Source organism: Egretta garzetta, unplaced genomic scaffold, assembly GCF_000687185.1.
Source record: "Egretta garzetta isolate BGI_Z169 unplaced genomic scaffold, ASM68718v1 scaffold264, whole genome shotgun sequence".
NCBI lineage: Eukaryota > Metazoa > Chordata > Aves > Pelecaniformes > Ardeidae > Egretta > Egretta garzetta.
In genome coordinates, this window is record NW_009259685.1 from 5,003,672 (window position 1) to 5,024,335 (window position 20,664).

General features: G+C 38.8%; 1 protein-coding gene across 1 annotated transcript in view; it reads right to left on the reverse strand.

Moving 5' to 3' along the window:
- Nucleotides 1–6,192: 6,192 nt before the first annotated feature.
- SEMA5A (semaphorin 5A) overlaps nucleotides 6,193–20,664 on the reverse strand; it is a 254,009-nt gene continuing 239,537 nt past the window's right edge. The window contains exons 17-21 of the mRNA XM_009638754.1: nucleotides 17,902–18,072; nucleotides 13,539–13,694; nucleotides 10,443–10,490; nucleotides 7,999–8,210; nucleotides 6,193–6,312 (exon numbers count right to left, since the gene is read on the reverse strand). Coding sequence (XP_009637049.1) covers nucleotides 6,193–6,312; nucleotides 7,999–8,210; nucleotides 10,443–10,490; nucleotides 13,539–13,694; nucleotides 17,902–18,072 — 707 coding nt within the window. The remainder of the gene's footprint in view (nucleotides 6,313–7,998; nucleotides 8,211–10,442; nucleotides 10,491–13,538; nucleotides 13,695–17,901; nucleotides 18,073–20,664) is intronic.

Below are 20,664 nucleotides of genomic sequence, written 5' to 3' on the forward strand. Positions count from 1 at the left end.
TTAGCAAATATGGTTGCTGAATCCTGGAACATATACTGTGTTACTGTTAATCACCTTCCGTGACATTTTAAAATCCAAAGCTATTGTTGCATGAGGTTTGTGGATAAATCCTTTGGAGAAAAAAAAAAAAAAAAAAAAAAGCACAAATGACAGCTTCTTTCTGCATTATCAGCCTCTGGGATTGGATTGTGAGAATGCTGAGTGTTACACTGATTTAATTTTTTTCTGAAATGACATTACGAGACTACCATCTCTGCTCAGATATTCATTTCAGTTGAGGAATGGCTATATTACATTCAGTTTAAGAACAATTAAAACAAGCCAGACTCAGTATCAGTACAACAGTTTTCGTGCATCCCTTGATGTCAGTTTTACAACAGAAATTTTTAGCAGACTTCTGTACTGGTATAAAATCGCTCCTTCAAATCCTCGGCTAGGTAGAGCTGTAATCGGTTTCCCGCAAGCAGAAAAAGCAGGGGGAGAAGCATGCCAAAAAGTGTCCAACCTGGATCCAAAGAGCCAACTGGAAACAAAAGATTTATCTGTTCCTGGTACGCACCTCTCTCTGCTTTCATTTGCACTACACAGCAGGCTCACAGCATGCCATCTGGTGTGGGCGCGTTGGCTTTTGGTGGGGGGCAGGGAGGGTGGGTGTTTTGGGTTGGTTTTTTTTAATGAATGAAGGAAAATAAAAGGGGTACACTCTTAACTGGTCATGGCTGTTCAGCCTGAGAGACTAGCCTGGAGCTAGTCCAAAACCCAGGAGTTCAGCACCAGCTGTCTTGCTCTGCAGAACTGCTCCTGTTGCCCTGTGCTTCCCGCCAACACAGATGTTGCCAAAATGCCACCTGTATACCTCTACTGATGGCGAAAGCATTTTCTCTCCTGATTCTGAGTAACAGTCACAACTTTGCACAAGTACCTGTTGCAGACAGCCTGCTTTTTGCTTGAGCAACTAGTTGGCTTGACTATTCAGGAGATTACACCTCCACAGCCTTGCCCTTGGCAGTTCCGAAAAGCCTCTAAGTTTCTGTGAGAGTTTACTCACAAGTTTGCCAAGCCTTCAGTCACATTCTTCTGCGTTTCTCTTTCCACTTCTGCCTACCCTTGCTGCTGCTAGGGTTGAAATCTCTGCCAAGCCTCGCAGGTTAGCACATTTCCCTCTTTGTGCCATCCCAGTTAGAAAATGCTGTCGCATGGCAACACAATGCAAAGCATCCATTCCGTTACACAGAGCAGTCTTGCTACAGGCCATTTCAGCTGCGCACAGATTCATTTCTGTGGAGAAGCGAAGAGAGAAAGAAAGGGAAAACATTCACAGATCCCAGAACCCTTCTTTATTTGGAAGAATGGCTTTTAAATGAAGTCAAGCAGTATCTTGTTTTATCATTCATTTATTTAGCAAAGAAAGGAATGAATTCAAATACCCCACACAATGAACACTTATCTATTCCCTGATATCAAGATGCAGATTTGCTTGTGAACATTTTAAAATGAATCTGTTTTCTTACTATTGAAGTCATCTTGTACTGTGCATGGATTTGTGCAGAAGCAATATATTTTGGGCTCAATCCTGTAAACACATTAAAATGAGTAACTTGTTACATCCAGACCACTGAACTGTGGTTACTTATGTGATGAGTAAAATCATACGCAAGAGCCTAGCTTTCGCCAACATAAATTTAGGCATCCAAACGACAGTGAAAATTGCAAGTGTAACTCTCTAGGCTCACTATAGCATTGGGGGAGAGACACAAGTCCTCGCCAGGATGTAACTCTGCTCATCTAAGGATGTTCTCCCAGACGAGAGACGTAGAGGGTGCTGGGGGCAGCTACAGTCAGAAATTGGTCAGACGCCTCAAGCAGAGTGAGACAAGCTTGGACTAAACTGTTTACAGAATTGATCTCATACAGCAAAGCCATTATGCATACAATTAACTTTAGGAATGTGCTTATGTTGCGCTGATTTTAATAAAACTGGTCCCACATTTAAAGAAGTGAATATATGTATTCTCTAATTATGAGGGAAAAAAATATTGAAGCATTTATTCCCATTAACATTTCTGTTGCATCTGGGACCTCTTACTTTTCTGGTTTGAACAGCCATATGGTCTGATGCTCTGAGAACTTTCTTCACTCAGGTGCTTTGGTAGCTCTTGATTTGTACACTGACGTGGCATTTTCCGACGGGTTCCTGTGGAGTTCAGGTAGAGCTGACTAAACGAAGTGTCCTACACCCATCTGAGACTTTAATCAGTACTGCTTAATAGTCTGGAAATCAAGGCCATTTGAGCCCCATTCTTTCTCCCACTCTCTTATGAAAACCCTAATCCTAGTCAAAAATCTCTTGATTAGTTTTAGGCAAACCACACTGCTCCAACAGCAGGTGACTGCAAATGGCTGGAAAAGCTTCCACGTAAAGTAACTTTAAATGACCATAAAGGTCATCAGACTCAAATCAAACTACAAGATAAATCTGCAAGCACAGGAGTCCATTTTCTAAGCAACTGAGGAACGTATGCTATGTATCAGGCACGAAAAGAAGCCCAAAATGTGTACTCAAGCACAAATGTACTTTGAGTTATCCAATGAAAGTAGACACCGCACAGGACCCGACTGGCAATCCTGCTTCCTCCTCGCTCCATGTAGCAGGGCTACACAGAAACAGCTTTACACAGAGAATTTCGATCTACCTGCTGATATGTTTGGATTCAAAATAGAGAAACCTTTTTAAATTTATGCAATCAGTGCAAAAGGGATTTAGTAATATTAAGTATTGGCATCAGAGGTAATAGCCAAGCGAAAAGACAAGGGGTATTTAAGCATGGCGTTTAATGGACAAGGGGATTGATTTTCCTTTTCCAAGAACAGAACAGTGATGTAAGAACCAAATTTTACCCTTGCACAAATTTGAGAGCTCCTTCAGCTTAAATAACATTTGCAGGCAAATGCCCACTTTGTTACATTTTTGGCAAAAGAAAGATAAGAGCCCTTATGCAGAAATCTGGTTTTCACCCAAATGTGTGTCGTCTATTTTAGAAAAAATACTAAATAAAGTAAATTGAAAATTAATATAGACTGCACTTTGCTTTGCTCCATATATTAGGAAAGGCTGTATTAAACTACCTGGGCAGCTGTGTAGAACTCAGAAGGTAAAAATGCTATATAGGCAGCGCATCTGGGGTCCTCTAAAATTACCTAAGACACAAATATCTAATGGTTTTGAAACCTGCTGTCTCACAGTCTAGCTTGACAAGATCTTGCCATCAATTTTTTCTCATTCAAGTGCTGTGAAATTTCTGTGCTTACCCTATTGCTTTAGAGAGAGGTTTGGATATACCTCTGCCTGTGATTTAGAAAAATGTAATTTAGGAAGCTAAATGAAAAAAAAAACACGTTTAAAATAAGCACTTTTCTGACAAGGTGGCACAGTGTTTAAATGACATCACATGGGAGTTGCTCAAAGACCTGGAACACCTGAAATACTCCTTTGGGGAGATGGAAGTGTGAGCAGACTGAGCATCTGCTAGATGCACTTCTAGCTATGATCATGCAGACTTAACCTAGGGTATTATTACTGCGTATATAACACATATCTATGTATCTATCCACAAAAAGAATGGAAAATAGATCACTGTAAAGATAGGTGTGCCTCAAACTACTGAAGAGTAAAAAAAAAAAAAAAAAAAAGCTAATTTCAGATACTTTTAATTAAAAAAGGTTAAAATAAAAATACATAGTTCAAATATTTTTAAGATATTGGTCTCATAACTAATAGTCTAAATATAAAATCCGTAAGTCAGACTAATGTGCTCTTAGGACAAGGGCATAGAGGAACAGTGTTGTGCATATGTGTCTTGGCAGTGGCAGCAATACAGATTTTATTTTCTTGTTAGCTTATTTACTTATTTAAATGTAAAATTTTATCTTTTGGCATGGACAGAGTGATTCAGATACTGGACTGGTTATGATTTGGAGAGCTTTTTCCCCCTTCTATCTGTTTCACTGCATTTTCTTGCAGAGAAAATTTCTCTTACCCAAGGGCAATCAGCTAATTTCTTCCTGGAAAACCAAATCTAATGTACACTATAAAAATCACGAATTATACAGAACCCGTATTACTATACTTTCTGGAGATGAGCTGGTGTGGGGGTGGAGTGCTTTTTTTTAAATGAGTTAGTAACAAGGAGAACTATTCAGCTGGAAAAAATAGGCGGCTGATCTTAATTATTTTAAATAGATGGTAAATGTGCGTTCATTTTACCACACGGCATTCAAAGACCACTTGCTTTGCATTTTTTGTATTTTACTGCAGAACAGAGAGAGGAAAAATATTGCTACATTCAGATCTATCCCCATTCAAAAATGTTGCTCATTGCCGTCATTAGATTCGATGTTACCCTCGCTATGTAAGTGGCTGGACCACCAAAGTGGTGCTCACATGATCAATGTCTCTTGGTACTTCTTGCTTCTTTTGGACATAGTTTTGAATCATTATAATCTGTACATGTTTTTCTCTGTTTGCCCATCACAGTGTTAACCTAATGATCAATGGCTCTAACCACAGAAAGGAAACATGGCCACTCTGCTGCTCCTTGCATACCTTCCCGCTACTCTGGTGTGATGATCTTTGCATCTAGCATGCTCAAAAAACTGAAAGGCCAATTCCTTTATCCTTAATATTCACTTTTAATTTCTTTTCAGAGTCTTCTGGGAATAACAAATTCTGCCTTACTACTAAGTACTCTGGAAAATCTGGCTCAAATCCCTGCCCTTTTCTTTTTAGTTATACATCTGGAATTTCAGATACACTAATAACAATGTCGTGAATGTGGGCGAAGACTGACAGAACAAAAAAAAACGGTATAAAAATCCTTTGTGATTTCTCACCTGCCACTACAAAAGGAATTAAAACTGATAACTTAAAACTCAAACATTATTTTAAATATTTACATCAATGAAGTCCAACAAGATACTCACTTAAAACACCGTAAGAATGTTCCTCTAGGGGCTGACTAGCGTGGGTCAGACAGGGCAGCAAGATGAGACAATGCTTTGCAAATACATCTGCGTTTTCTGAGCCAGCTCTGTTTGTCAGACACGTGCATACAAAGTAAAAGCCGGAAAGAAGAAAGCAGATCTATGATTATGCCTACGTACCCCCGAGAGCCTGAGAAGGCACACAAAACGCGGTGCAGTCGTACCTTTCTGTGACCAGCCCAATGGTGAGTGCTACAGCAGAGCGAGGAGCAGGTTCCCATATGCACGCACCAGGGAGAAGAAGCCTGGGGGATGCCATGACTCGTGCAAAGCTGCACGCTGCAGCAAGGCTGGTGTAGTAACGACACACAGAAAAACCTTGCCGTGTGCCTCTCCTATCTGCCCTCCTCCCTCGGCCTCCCTTGTGGCACATGCCCTTCCACACCCTCCCCAAAATTAAACCAAACTAGGTGAAGGCTTTATGCGACTGGGCTTGGCTTGCAACTGGAAACCACTGACCCCGTAGCTTTCTGGGTTAATTACAAGATTGTATCCCTTGGTACATCCTTAGCCTCCGCACTCGGAACAGCTGAACTGCACACGGAGTGATTTACAGCCCAGGAAGATGAGCCCTACAGAGCCCAGAGCTGCTGCTCAGCATCGCTAAACCACCACGTTTCTTCTTGTCATCGTTCCCAGCACCCTGCAAGCTCTTTTTGGTGGTGGGAGCTTCAGGAGACCACACAGAGGGCTCCGTGGCTAACAGCAGAGCTCCCTTTTCAAACCTCATGGAAATAAAAGACAATGCCTAAAAAGAAAATTAGATTTGTACTCCTGGCTCAGCTTTAAGGGGTAACTTTTTTTTTTTTTTTTTTTGGCTAAAGCTCAGGAATCATTTGAGTCACTTGTTAGAGAAATCTGACTGGAAGTTTATGAAACTGAGTGAAGCGATGCAATCCTCATGGTTGGTCCAGCGACACTGAGGGGCTACAGCTGCACCTGACACTGAAGGCCAGCCTTGCACTCTGCAAAGAAAACATCATGTCACAAGCAGGTGTTTTGGGCTTTTGGCAGCAATGGGACATTGATGGTTTGGATCGTGCTTGAAATGTCTCTGAACTTCATCTCTGAAGCCTCAATCACATGAGCAGTCAAGTAGCACAGGCCTTGGGGACTGGGGAGTTACAGGAGGCCAGAAAATACACAAGCCCATTAGTACTCATCGTAATTATTGAAATCTGTAAAATAGGTATTAGAATAAGTCTTTGCAGTAAGATGTGGATTGAAGTATTTGTTTCTCTCCTCCAGAATCAGGTTGTTTTTGTTAAATGCCTGGGGGGGAAAAAAAAAAAAGATAAGAAAATGGGAAGGACAGAAGAAAGGTAGTCACTAAGTGCTCTTTCAGCAAGGCAATTTTTGTGGCAAATATCTGTGTATAGTTAGTCAGTCAAAAAATGCATTGGCAAAATACCTGCACATTTACAAAAACTTGCATTTTCATGTATCTGCTTATATAATAACATTCCTAAAAAAGCAATGCTATTGCAGTAAGATGTGGATTGAAGTATTTGTTTCTCCCCCCCAAAATCAGGTTTTTTTTTTTAAATGCCTGGGGGGAAAAAAAAAAAAGATAAGAAAATGGGAAGGACAGAAGAAAGGTAGTCACTAAGTGCTCTTTCAGCAAGGCAATTTTTGTGGCAAATATCTGTGTATAGTTAGTCAGTCAAAAAATGCATTGGCAAAATACCTGCACATTTACAAAAACTTGCATTTTCATGTATCTGCTTATATAATAACATTCCTAAAAAAGCAATGCTACTCAATAAAGTAGAGCCAGGCACTTCTCCCCTAATATCACAAAACTAATTTCATGATTAAAAATACTTTTTAATTGTACATATTCAGTTCTTTTTATTAGAATGAGTCACTCATTTTTTTACTGAATAAGAATTATATTCTCTTTACTGCAGGAATCCCTTGATTTTCAAATGCAGTATGTAGGAGAAATGTCTGAAGGTCTTAAGAGTGTAAATCCTGGTTTTTTTAAAAGTTATATGGGTATTTAGAGTATGACTTTTCAAAGGGTGTTTTTTTTTTGTTTCTGTAGCTATCCATGAGCCGCATGATTAGTGGAATTTGGAAAAGCTCTAAATTAGGTACATATTCCACCACTGATTAAAAACTCCAGACTTTTCTTGCCATTTTTAATGAAATTCTTTAAACTATTTTTCATTAGAAAAAAAATGCAGAAATTAAAACTGGATTATCCAGGTAGGATTTAAGAAAAATCCTCATTTACAAAAAGCTTTGCAGCTGCATGAATAAACTGTGTAATCTGAAGATACTGAGCTAGGTATTTTCAGAATGCTCATCCTTCCTTAATTCAGTGGATCTGAAAAGCAGGGCTATTCTAAAAGGTCATAAAAACAAGATAGCTGTTTGGGAACAATGATCATATGATATAGATATCGTGCCAGACTCTCGTCTACTGTAAATCTGTTCTGTTCATTTACAGAATATTTTGGGTATGAACACTAGCTGAGAGTCTGACCCAGAATATATTCACCAGATACATCTCCTGTATAAAGAAATAGTGCAGGAAGATGAACAGTGCCCTTGACACCGTATCATCGGAGCCAAAGGATTATCTTCAATGTATGTCATGGTGATTGTTAATGGCCCTATTTACTTTTTGAACAAGCCTCTAGGGAACACAATTAGGAAAAAAACCCCACAAAACAAAACTTGAGTGGTCTGTTTTTTTTCCAGGAAAGGCTGTTGCTGTATAATTTATACATACTCACAAAATCTAACTTCCTGTGTAATAGCGATTGACAAAGGAAAGGATCTGTAATCACAGTGCTTCAAGGGAAATCTGTCTTTCTTATTAATAATCAGCATAATTTGAGTCCAAATGCCACTGCAGAAAACTATCAAGTAGCATTCTTTTGATACAGCAGAACTGTTGTCTAGGACCATAGACGTTGTGCATTATAGAGCTCCCAAGCCACTTCTCACCTTGATGGCTTCTACAGAATCGTATTTGTCCAGTTTGTTGATGTGGTTGGTAATGCTGGTATTTAGAGGAGCTGGTGACACCGGATGGATGACAGTTGCATCATGGGACTGTTGTTGATATCGTTGACAATAAGTGTAAACAAGCAGGGTAAGAAGGCAACCAAGTATTGAGCTACTTAATCCCACTGCGATCATGTGAAACATGTTGAACTCTGCAAGACAGGAGAGCAGAAGACAATCTTATTTTTAAGGAAGCAGCGCTAAAAGCTTAAGCTTGGGCAAAAATGTAGACAAGTACTTGATTCAAGTAAGGATAAGGGAAATTTCATGTGTTTCCCAGAAACATCTCAATTGCAATGGTTTATCCCTGCAGTAGCAAAGGCATTGTACTTCCCTGAAGGGATCATTATAAGAATCTTAGATAGCCATACATCTCTGTAAGTATTAAGACTGAGATTTTTGAAAGACGCTTAAACAAGTTCAGAACCCAAATAACAGATGAATGAATTGCATTTTGGATGTTTGAATAGTTCCACAAGATTTCTTTCCTCAGACTGTATAACAAAGCCTTGTTATACATAAATTATGTATATAATGTACATACATAGCTTTTTCTCAGTGAACTACAGTATCGCCTCCTCTGCTGTTCTAGTTCTTTCTCTTGCATATAGTGACTTGTGGCAGAACTAACAAAATCCTGATACCTTTGAATCACAGTCCTGCTTTCCCTAAAATGTTTTCCATATTGCCTTTATTTGATGCATGTCCCCGAAGCAGTGGCATACATTTTTTCCATCCCCTGCTTTGATTCTTGCTGGGTCTCGCTGTTTCTTTATCTTTGATATATGGCCAATTTGTTCCCTTCTCCAGCCTTCAGAATTTTTTCTATATGTAACGGGGCGGGGGGTGAGGAAGAAATGGTAGCACTTTAGGGGAAAATGGGAAGGGTAGAGAGAAAGACACTCCTTAAAGCTCAGTGTGCTTTTAACCGTAGCAGCCAGAGTGTACAAAGTCAACAACTCAGAACCCAGTGCTCTCCTGTTGGCTCTGCCCTTCAAAGATGCTATGGGATCGGACGACAGGAAACCCCCTCCACATACGCAAGGATTAAAACTAAGAGGAAGCTCATTGCTGAATGAAACTGTAGAAGGGAATCTAAAGCAGAATCATCCCCTGATGTTCCTGAACAGAGATATTGGGTCAGATGTGGCAGCAGTAGGACTAGCTGGAAACAAACAAATTACACTGCTCTTCACTCTTACTTCAAACTGGAGCTGTGCTTTTTGATTAAGAAAGAAGTACCCATGAGAAGCTCATGTTGGAAATTTCATCTTAACATTACTGAAAATTTGTTTATGGTTGCCTACATGCACAAATGAAAGACTTTAAACTGAAAGACTGGCACTAGTCTGAAAAACTTCTGCTAGAACTTTGTCACTGTAATACAGAAAAATGGGTCAGCACATGGGTCCCATTTTTGGCAAATGTCTAAGGCGGGACCTTTACATGCCTACTGGGTATTTAGAAATACAAATGAATATTTAGGTAACTAGGTTGACTACCCCAGTATATAAATTATCACTGAAATATCCTTCTACACTTCTGTGAGAGTCTCTCACTGTTGCAGAACTTGGCAAAATGTTTTCAATGTACCACGGCTAATTAGAAAAAAAATCAAGTCGCATTATCCTAGCTCCCATAACAAGTTACCATGCACACTAGCACCCTTGCATAACCCCTATGTTTTCATTGTCCCTTATTAGGTTAAAAATACAGCTTATCTGTGCATGGAAGAATACTAGAACAGCCAGAGCTATTGCCATGACGACACAGACTAAGCGTGATAGCTCAGCACAAAAAATGGTCATTTTTCCTTTTTCTTCTTATTATTGTTTGGGGGTTTTAAACAGTTTTGTCTTTCAAGATTTATTTTGCTAGCATCAGGACTCTCTGGAATGGAATTTTTTTTTTTTTTTTTTACTTTTTAGTTTTGCCTTTGGCAGTGAAGCTGAAAATGAGTCCCAGATACAGTCTGAGCTATTAAATGGGTTAGCAGGCTGGCTTTCTGCTATTCATTTGGAGTCCCAAAAAGGTTTGTGAAATTATTATCCGGAAAAAGGTGGAACGACTTTACATATTTTGACCTACTGATAACTAGCTTATAATAGGAATTTCTTTTTGAGAGAAGGGTGGCTGCCTTACTGAAAAAGAATAAAATACATACATCCAGTAATACATGTTCTTGCCTCAACGGTCAGCAATGGCAGATGGATATTTAATGAGAAATCCTGTGGTAACTAGATCTCTTTTTCTGCACAGTTGTAAATAATGAGAATGCCGCATTTAGAACAAAACTAAAGGAGTGCAATAGGTGAAACAAAAGGAAAAAAAATGAGGAATCAATATTTCAGCATTTAATACACATCTAGAGTTGAAAAGCTTACCGCCACATCGTTTTTCTTCTATGCTGCTGGATCTTGCCACTGATATCTCTAGAAAAATAAATAAAACACTTATGCCCAGGAGAAAAAATATTACAGAGAACTACTAGCTAGGATTTACAAATTTATTCTACTACATTCACTCCAAATTCAAAGTAAAACCAATTTTGACTATGTGGTTGAATTAAAAAAAGTTCCCGTGACATCTTCAGGTTTCTTAGTTTCCCAAGCAAAAGCAGCAAAAAAATTTTAATTCTTGCCTCAAAACATCTCCAGAATTAAAAAGATGAAGTGCACATGAAAACATTCTTTGTAGAGGTTAAGCATGTTGAGAAAGCGTTAATTTTACGAATAGTAAATTTATGAATAGTTTAAGTATCTTGTGTTGAAATGGGCTAATTACTTCTAGAAGTCACATCTAGCACTAATGTGAAAAGAGGGACCCTACAAATCTTCAAAAAAGATGACTGCCAATTTCATGGGTCTCAGTTGTAAACTAATAAAGTGCAATTCCAGCCTGTATCCTTACCATTTTGACTTCGGAAACATTCTGAATAAATGCTGAATAAAATCTGTTGGCAACCAAGTTTTCCCACTGTTTACTTCAGGACCATGGCTTCTGTGAAGGGAAGTCCTGCCTCACAAATCTCTTGAACCTCTCTGAAAGAGTCACTAATCACATTGATATGGGTGGGGTAACTGACACAGTCTACCTGGATTTCAAAAAAAGCTTTTAAGTTCCTCATCAAAGGCTTTCCAAGCAACAAATGAGATGAGGGAAAAGACAGAAAATGGGCCTAAGTTCTTACAGTGAAGGAAGGTTAGCACTTCTGCAGGGACCCAGGCTTTTCAGCAGAGCTAGAGAAGCAGGAGGTAAAAGCGAGTTTGAAGTTTGCTGATGATATAGAATTAAGGTAGCATGGACAAGATGCTGTGAAGAGCTGCAGAAGGGCCCTACAAAACTAGGCAATAAAATAACAAATGAAAGAGAATGCAGATGAGTGTAAAGCAATACATAGAGTGGAAAGCAATCCTAGTTTCACGTATGAAATAGGAGGCTGTGAGCCAACCATTACTATTCATGAGGAGACTGGGGGTTTATGGCAAATTGTTCCATGAAAATATCAGCTTAGTGCTCAGAAGCAATCAAAGAGGCCAACCAAAATGCTAGGTACTACCAAGAAAGCAGTAGTGAATAGGACAGGATATCAGCATTATGGCATTTTACAAATCCCTGTGTTGTCCACACCACGAACACTGTGTGCAGCTCTGGTTTTCTCACCCAAGGATGTCTCTAGTAGAACCAAAAACAGACCAGAGAAGGGCAGAAATGATGCCCACAGGTATGCAATAGCTTCTGTATGAGGAATAACAGAGTAGGCTCTCCACCGCTAAAAGATGATCCACATGCAGCTACTGCTAAAGGGATCACAATTTTTTACCTTTCTTCACATGCTAAATCAATACTATTTTCAAAATGAGAAAGTATCAGACCTGACCAAACAGCACTCCCACAGAGGGTTAAAGGCTGAGCTTACTTTGTCTAGTTGAGAGCATTAATTCACAATCCAAATAAAAAGCAGAAAAAAAAAAATGTACCAGAGAACCATAAGGCTCTGCAAGGTAACAGTGGTAAGGACTAACTCTGTAAACACAGCAGCAGCAATAACGAGGAGTCATTTTCGCACTCTGCCGGAATCACTCTATGTACTGAGTTCTGTAGAGGAACAGATCTAAGGTAACCAGGAGGAGGAGGAGGAGACAACATGAAGGTGGACATGCCAGCACACCAGCTGAGGAAAGGAGGGAGGTGAATTAGAAAAAGAAAGAGAGGTTGAGAGGGAGGGACGGATGGAGGGAGGGAGAGAACTCTGAGTCAGAGGATGTGGAGGAGTGAAAGCAAGCTGAGCAATCCCAAGAAAGCAAGCTCGTTTGCCTAAGGTGAGCATAATGGGCACGACCTTATCTGCTGTGATACAGGTAATGTGAGGAGGAGCGGCAAACAAACCAGAAGGGTGAGAGAAGAGGTGGCTCATTTCAGATTCTGAAAATGCCTACTTTCCAGAACAAGATGTAGAGCTTATATTGGATTAAACAGGGGATTCACAGAATGTGAATATTAATGGAGCTGCTTCAAAAGCCTGAGAAAAAGGGGAAAATACAATGTGGGAGTTTTTTGCTTTCACAATGACATTTTTCACATTGGTTTTGGAGGAAAAAATAGTATTTGGGAGTTAAAGCATTATGAACCATCCATAAAAACAGTGTTTAAATTTGTTGATTTCTTTGTTATATTGTACTGCATAGTCACAGAAAAAAAAAAAGGTTGCTGCACTGAGTAAACATAATTACATTTCAAATGATACATTAAAATGTAAATTTCTCTGTCTGTGAATAGACTGCTAGCTTTTTTTAATGTACACAGGCGGAAAGATGACTGTTAACAGCAATGCAATGTGGCCACCCATACTGTTGTGTGGATTTAAATGACTGCTGTGATTTAAAAAAAAAAAAAGTACAGTCATGAGTTTCGACTAATGCTATAGAATAATATATGATGTGAGTATCCATCAGGTATTTAGCGGTCATGGGGGAGATAAAGACCTGAGTATATATCTTTCTAAGCTGTTACTAATTTAAGGGACTCTGTAAAATTATTTCCAAATTAACTACCACAGCACCCACTTTTGTATAAGCAAACCACAAAACCCAAAGGAATGTTTTTCTCTAATAACACCAAAGTCTCAAAACCACATAAATTAAAGGGCAAACTATTTCTCTTAGCTGTCTATGGCCATCCCTATACCCTGCTACCAAGTAGGACAGGAGGGACCTGCAGAATGCTGTGACAGTGACTAACCAAAGTCCCAGGTGGTGACAGTAGGAACAGCTCCACAGCACCCGATGCCATGAGGCAGATTTTCATGAAGATACCAGATCTAGGAACAGCAGCTCAACATAGTAGACCAACACACTTTGGCTGAAAAAAGGCCAGTTCTGTTCCAGGTCTTGGCTCTGCACAGTTTAGGACAGCACTACGCCTCGCTCCAGAAAGGTTGAGAGATTTCACTAATCCTTCAAGAAGCAGGCTAATCTCACCTGGTATAAAGTTGGAGTCCAAAGCACAGGCTCGGCTCTCCGTGGTGTTGCCCGTGCACTGGCTGCCCACGGGAAATAAAATGATGCACTGACGAAAGCGGAACTGGAAGCCAGACGAGTCGCAGTCGGACCACTCAGACCACTCGGACCAGCTGTCTGCAGCAGGCAGAAAGGGACACACACGCAGATGCTGTAATTAAATGCTTCAGGTACACTGAGTGAAATAGCCTGCATTTCTGAATTCCGACAGAAGCCTCACCCCCAGCTACCATCAACGAGCAGAGGGCAGCTCTTCCAGTGCGATAAAACAAAGGCAGTTCAGCTTTGGCAAAAGTCTCTGAAATGTAGAGTGTGATGGTAAATTTGTCACTGATGTATCATGGCTTGGCTTCTGCCATGGCCTTTGTGTGTGGAAGTAAGAAGCTGGAGGGATTCTGCAGTGGTGACTGAAAGAGTGATGGCTGTAGAGTTAATTCCAGTCTAGGTTGTTGGGGCGACAATGACACTGTCTTGTTTTTATGTACCTGGCTAGTAGCAGTGAGAGCTAAGAGAGTATGTATTCCAGGTCTGAAACAGGACGCTTATTTAACCACAAAAATAGTATTATCTTGTAGACAAATTTTTGTGGGTTTTTTTTAGCTTTTGGTATTTCAGGCCCATTTCTTTGCTGTAGATTGAAGAGATCTCATCAAGTATTCTCACCTTCTTTCCCCATTCGGTTCATTATCAGCTTCTATTGTTTCTCTATATTTCTTCCTCTACCTACATAGTTTGATTAAGACATTTTTATTCCATGCCTGTGTGATCTCAGAATACTTCACTTAAATGAAGTGAATTGATCTCATTCCTGTGAGGTGCTCTGAGTTTACTGAGCTCAGCTTTCTTACAATTCAAGCACAGGTCTTGCCTTCATAGGAGTCTCCTAAGTTTGGCACATACAGTGAAGACAGAGATAAGTTAAACATTTTTCTTTCTTCTGCTGGTTTTCTTATAGAGATATGTTTTATGGTTTTGATATGCATTAAACAGTTCTAATATGCCAAACCAAGTTTGTTTCTACTTCAAAATTTGAATTGATTTTATGTTACTATGAAGCAAATTTATGAATTTCATTCTGCTTCAAATAAAAGAAAGTATATATTAATCTAATTTTGTTTCAAGTTAGATTAAGAACATTAAAATTTGTGAATAATTTGGAAAATTAATGAAGGTTTTGTATATTTTCTGTGAATCAGGTGAAAAGTCAGGGAAGTCTTGCACTGGTTTGGGCCCCTTTCAATGCATTGCATAAATGCAGCATACAAGGTTTGCCTTTACTCATTACTTTCCCCTTGGCCATAGAGGAAAAGGTTAAAACTCTCAGTCATCTAAAATATAACAGATTCCGATAGGAATATTTGAGATTGCAGTTTTGGAAAATGTCAAGCAATAGGTGCTTTCTATGACAGTGTTGGACATCCACTTCCTAACCAATAGCATGGTAAAAAGAAATGGATGGAGGAGATGGACGTAGCTTTAGTACAGAAAATCTCAAGCAGTGGTCCTGGGACCATTTCAAGACAGTAGGAGAGTGCTGGTTAGAGACAGGAGCAATCAGTCCTAGCAGTTCAGATGCACGTCATCGCTTGCGGAGTTGTTCATAAAATAGATTTACTCAGTAGCTCAGGTAAAAATCTGGATATTGATATTTGTGAACAATTAGCAACTGTCTGGATGGGGCCTCCTTTCAGCAACAGGGCAAATACCCTGACACAAGCAGCTGATGTCAAACAGTAGCATCCTGTTATTGTGAGGAGCAAGAATACTCAGCTCTGTCCTCTGGTCTCTGGACTAGAGATGCGTTTAATCTGGAACTGCTTTCCAAGGCTTATCCTGATGCCATGTTTTTTTCCTACAGAGTCTTGGCTGGCCTTTGAAGCCAGGTTAAGTCCAAGCAGTTCCTGAAATATCCCTTGGTGAAGAAGGCACCTCAAAAAGATCAGGCCACCAGTCTCCAAAAATTATAAATTTCTTTCATGAAGAACTGCACCATCATTTCTAAATGCTCAATTGCTTTATCCATTATTTGCATGTGTGAGTTAGCAGTTCAAGGATAGAATATATTTTCCCCTCTTACGGGAGCAGTAAATACTTTAGGTATAAAATAATGCTTTATTCAGTAGATTAGAGACACCATTGCAACCAATTACACTTACTGATAAGCAGCCTATAAAACACTACTGATCAATAATGCAGTGCTTCCATTCATATTAATGCAATTGCATTTGGATAAATTAGAAAAGAAAACATAAACACAGTGATACTACTTTTAAAATGAAAGATGAGAAAAACTGATGTATTTTGCAGGCATGAGTCTGTTTAAGTGCATAGTTGCATACTTCCAGCTGGATTTGCCATTAACCCTCCATACCCTCAAAAAATCCTTAGTATCAGGATTCCAGAAATTTTAGTTGTCTGCTGGTTTTGTTTGGCCAAAAAAAAGAGAGAGTACTATTTCAAGTGTCAAGAAATCTTTACTCCTTTCACAATTTAAGAAACGTTATAAATAATTTCCATTTTTGCATAGGCATTTCTGTTGCTTGGTTGGTTGGTCTAAGATTCTGATTGTCACTACTATTCCCTTCCTATATTAAACACATCACTCAAGCAGCAAACGTCAACAATGGTACTTCCAAATCTGCACAAGGAGGAACCATTGGCCACGTGGTCCTTGCCACAAGAAAATGGCTCTGTAGGGATGCAGGAGTCTATTCAAATTTGACATGTGCAGCACTGAAGCTGGTTTTGTCCCATACCAATGTGAAATAAGAGCAGTAAAAAAAAAAAAAAAATTTGAAATCTACATCGTAAACATGAGGCAAGGGCCATTCTCACAGCTAGTTGATGATGTGCTGTTTCAAAAACCTATGACAAATTTTCAGTGGGAATGAAATATTAGTAAAACATCACAGAATGTGAGAAATACACTTCACCCGCTGAAATTTTATTGCTTTATAAAATTTTTCACTTTCTTGAACCAAAATGAAACCAACTTTCTCCTCCTCCACGCCCCAACTACTCCAAAATTTGGGTAACAAGCAGGTCAAAATAAGATGAAGATACTATTTATAAATGTTTGCAAACTGTAACTTCTAGAAAAATGGCAGTAGAAAATAAATGCATGATGAGAAATAGCTACAATACTAGCACAATGAACGTGCCAGTTTTGACCTTTTAAAAATGCCTTAAGGATCCCAAGGCAGCTATGCAACTTCTACATACCAATATACACTATTTGTCTAGAAAAATCAAATCACCAACTGATTTCTGTGTTTGGGCGGTTTTTAAACACAATACTGAGTGTTGCATCTGCTTTAATTTTGACAAAGTAGGTACTTCTATTTTGCTGCAAGACATGCAGTGCCTAGAAAAGGAAATTAACTTAAATTGTAGTTCAGCACAGGTAATAGGATCCATAAATTCAAACTCATGGGGCTTGTGCCTTCACATGCACAGCCTCATCATATGAGCAGAAAACTTTTGTTATGAAGTCTAGGAGCTCTCAGTGAAGCAAGTAATACAATGTGCCATCAGCGCTGCTTATTTCCTATTGCTGTTGCCTATAATCCATTAATCTGCAATAAATTAAAACAATTTCCCCCCCTGGCTTTTCACAGATGATTTTATCTAGTTTTGTGTGGTTTTACTCTCTACTTTTCACTTAAATTTCACGAAACAAATGAGCTTGCTTAGCATGGTCAAAAGGCAGAGTCAAAGTTACAGAAAAAGTCACAATGCATAATATACGACTAACAGGAGCGCGGAGACATTTCATTTACTAAGTATTCCACAGTCATTTAAAAAAGATGAAGTCTCTGTTCCTTAACATCCGAAGTTGAAGAAGATATTTTACAAAGAGCATTAAGGTTTGCTCTGTGTTTTATACGAAAACAGGGCAAACATTATCTACTTGAAGGACCTTGTGATAACACATGTTGTTGAATATTAACCTCAGCGATTTGCTTGCTCTGAATGTTCAGTGTTATAACAAATGCACGTCTTTGTGATATTGTCATTAAAAGCCTCCCAGGCCGTTTGCATGATCCACTTCAAATATTATACAATTTTAGTTTATCCAGACCTGGAATCTGGTAACTTAAATTTTAATTTTTAAAGAGGGAGGGAGGAGGTGGTGTCCTGTAGGCTACATCCTGCTATTGCTTGATTTACTGTGATTGTAGCACGTAAGAGCTGATTGTGCACTTAATAAGAGAGAAATTATTTGCTCCTAAATAATAGATCAAGGAGCATTATGTTGCCTAACTGTGAATGCCTTGTTCTGTGGTACACAAACAACAAAGCTGTATCGGCTGATTTGCCATACCTGGACATGGCTGCGTGTTGCAGAGTGCTTCTTCAGTGTGCAGTCCAAGGCAGATATCTCCTCCATATGCGGGTGCTGGGTTTGTGCAGGAGCGGGTTCTCATGTAATGCCCTCCTCCACAAGTTGCCGAGCACTTTGACCAAGATGACCAACAAGACCAGCCTCCATCCACTGAAAAGACACAAAATATCATATTGTTCCAAGTTAACGTGTGACATGACATAATACAGCCCAACTTTCTCATATTCTGTGGATCTAATTCATGGCCTACTGAAATGATTGGACACTTTTGGGTGCCACTGAACATAGGCCCACAAATTTAATCTTACCACAATGTAATTTAATTCACATATTTTAAAAGCCCCCAGTATACTGGGAAGGCTAACAAAGTTACTCATCCATGTAAGACACTTTCAGTGGGTACCATAATAGCTTTAAGGCCTTTTTCTTTTCTGTTCTCACTTCTGAGGAAATAAAATACCAAATATTGTTTAGCAGAAGTATTATAAGCTCAAAGTAAATTTTTATTCATAAAACAAAACTCAGCCCAATAATATCAACAGAGACTCATGAATCCAGATTTTGTTTTGCAACCCATGTGAGATTGCCTTAGCCATACAGCCCTACAACCTATTTCAATTGACTTAACACAGTTGTAGGGTTTGATGGGCCAATATAATGTTACAAGCTTAATGCAGCTCTAGCACAGATGCCAGCAGCAGAACAAGGGCAGTAGTTCAAAAAAACCCGACAAATGACAAAAAGGAGTTGCCACTTAAAGTTTCAAACACAGGTAGCTGAAGAGCAATTTTTTTTTTCCCTATTAGTATTTACTGATTCAAGTTTGTCAAACTGTTCTCCAGTCTGAGTTTTCACAAGGTTCCTCTGAAATGTAGGCTGTATTTCATGGGAGTCCCATTTGTCAGACAGCTTTCGACACATGGCCACTAGACAGGTTTCTAAGGAAAGTTCATCTCATTGCCTGCACTGGACTGGCTCCTTTGCAGCCTCTGTTCTTAAAGCTACTGCTCCAGGAGGTATTTCCGGCATTTACAGCCAAATTGCAGCCCATGTGCCAAAGGCTTCCTATCTGCAGCCACCTGATAAAGTCAGATGTACTTCTCCCAGGCACAGCATTCCCTCTGCAAAGAATCTCAGTATTTTCTTAATTTCTCTTTCAATTTTGGGGGTTTTTTTTGGGGGGGGGGAAGCAAGAAAAAACTAAACTATCAAAATTTTCATAATCTACAAAAAATTATTTCAAACCTCTATTTAAAGTGTTATCACTTGCTTTCTTAAGTAAGGAAATTATTTACCATGTCTGCAACTGATTAAAAGAAATAGTGTGTAACTCAATTGACACTGATAGATGGGACCTTAAGTATAATAAGGGCAATGTGCCAGTAAAGTTTTGTTTTATGACAGGGCCCTAAACTGAGCAGAAGTTTTGCCCACCATTCACAGCAGCATTGGACTTCTTACCACAAAAGACAGAAAAGTCATTATTGCCTACTTTTAAAAATACTAAGTATACATTTTCTACACACAACTTTTACAGTGGACTCGTTTAAGACATTCTTGTAAGACTTTATTTCATGGCTTGTTGAAACCATTGATTGTCACAGAAGTCTCCAAAACATTCATGCAGTATTTTACAATGAATCCTTTTGATCCTTTCTGTTCAATTAATCAAACTGCCTTTCAAGGAGTAAACCAGTTTCCACTTGTTTATTGAAATGTTATTCCACAATTACCTCTTACAAAAAAAAAAAAAAGGAGGTTCCAAATCTGAAAAAAAAAAATTTTACAGTGAAAATATCTATACAGTATTTGCATTTAAATACTCTCTTAGGTGGAGATGCAGAACATTAAAAAAGAAATACTTGTTTTGGTAGCATTGTGTATCACAAATGCACCCAGTGAGTGGAGTGGAATGATTTCTATGCAAAGGCTGCAACAGTGAGAAAATGAGCTAGGAGAACGTGGTTATTTTGATATTTTTGATGTAATTTCAGATACAACATACCCTCAGGTTCTCATCTGCTAATCAAACAGGTAATTCACTAGTGCATACCTAAGGCTATTAACTAATCCTGTAAGTGAAGCTGTTGAATATATAACATTTTAGTCTCCATATTGTTTGTAACATTATCCTGTAAATCAAGAAAGCATGGAGTTGGCACTTCCTTGCTAAGAACAATAGTAAAAACTTTTGCAAGTAATGTATCTGGCCTCCAAATAGCCTGACTGGACAGACAGGATTTGTGGAATCTGATACTATATTCCAAGTATGTAATTTAAATAAATTATTTCCATTATTAAGAAATTCAATGATTGCTACATTTTTTTCCAGGATATATTTATCAGCCAAATAATCTGGCTATACAGATGTATGAGAGAGTTTTATACCACCTATCATAAATAAATACTGCATCTCAGTAGAGTGCTTGACTTATTCTCTTATTCGTATAGTCACTGGAAAACAAATATGTCTTTTCGCCTGAGATATCTCTGTTAATGCAGTATTATGCAAGCTCATATCTAAGAAAGCCACAGGTTATTTGTCTTCAGTGCAGGTGAAATATACTGTGCAATTTTATAACAATTTCAATACATGGTATCTTTTATTCAAAACTTGCCTTTTTTTTTTTTTTTTAAATTATGTCAAAAAGAAGCAGAAGCTGTTACCTAAGCTATTCATTTCATGTGATATGAACACTCTACCTTTCCAGATACTCCCTTTTTTCCTGGTTGGTTTTTTTT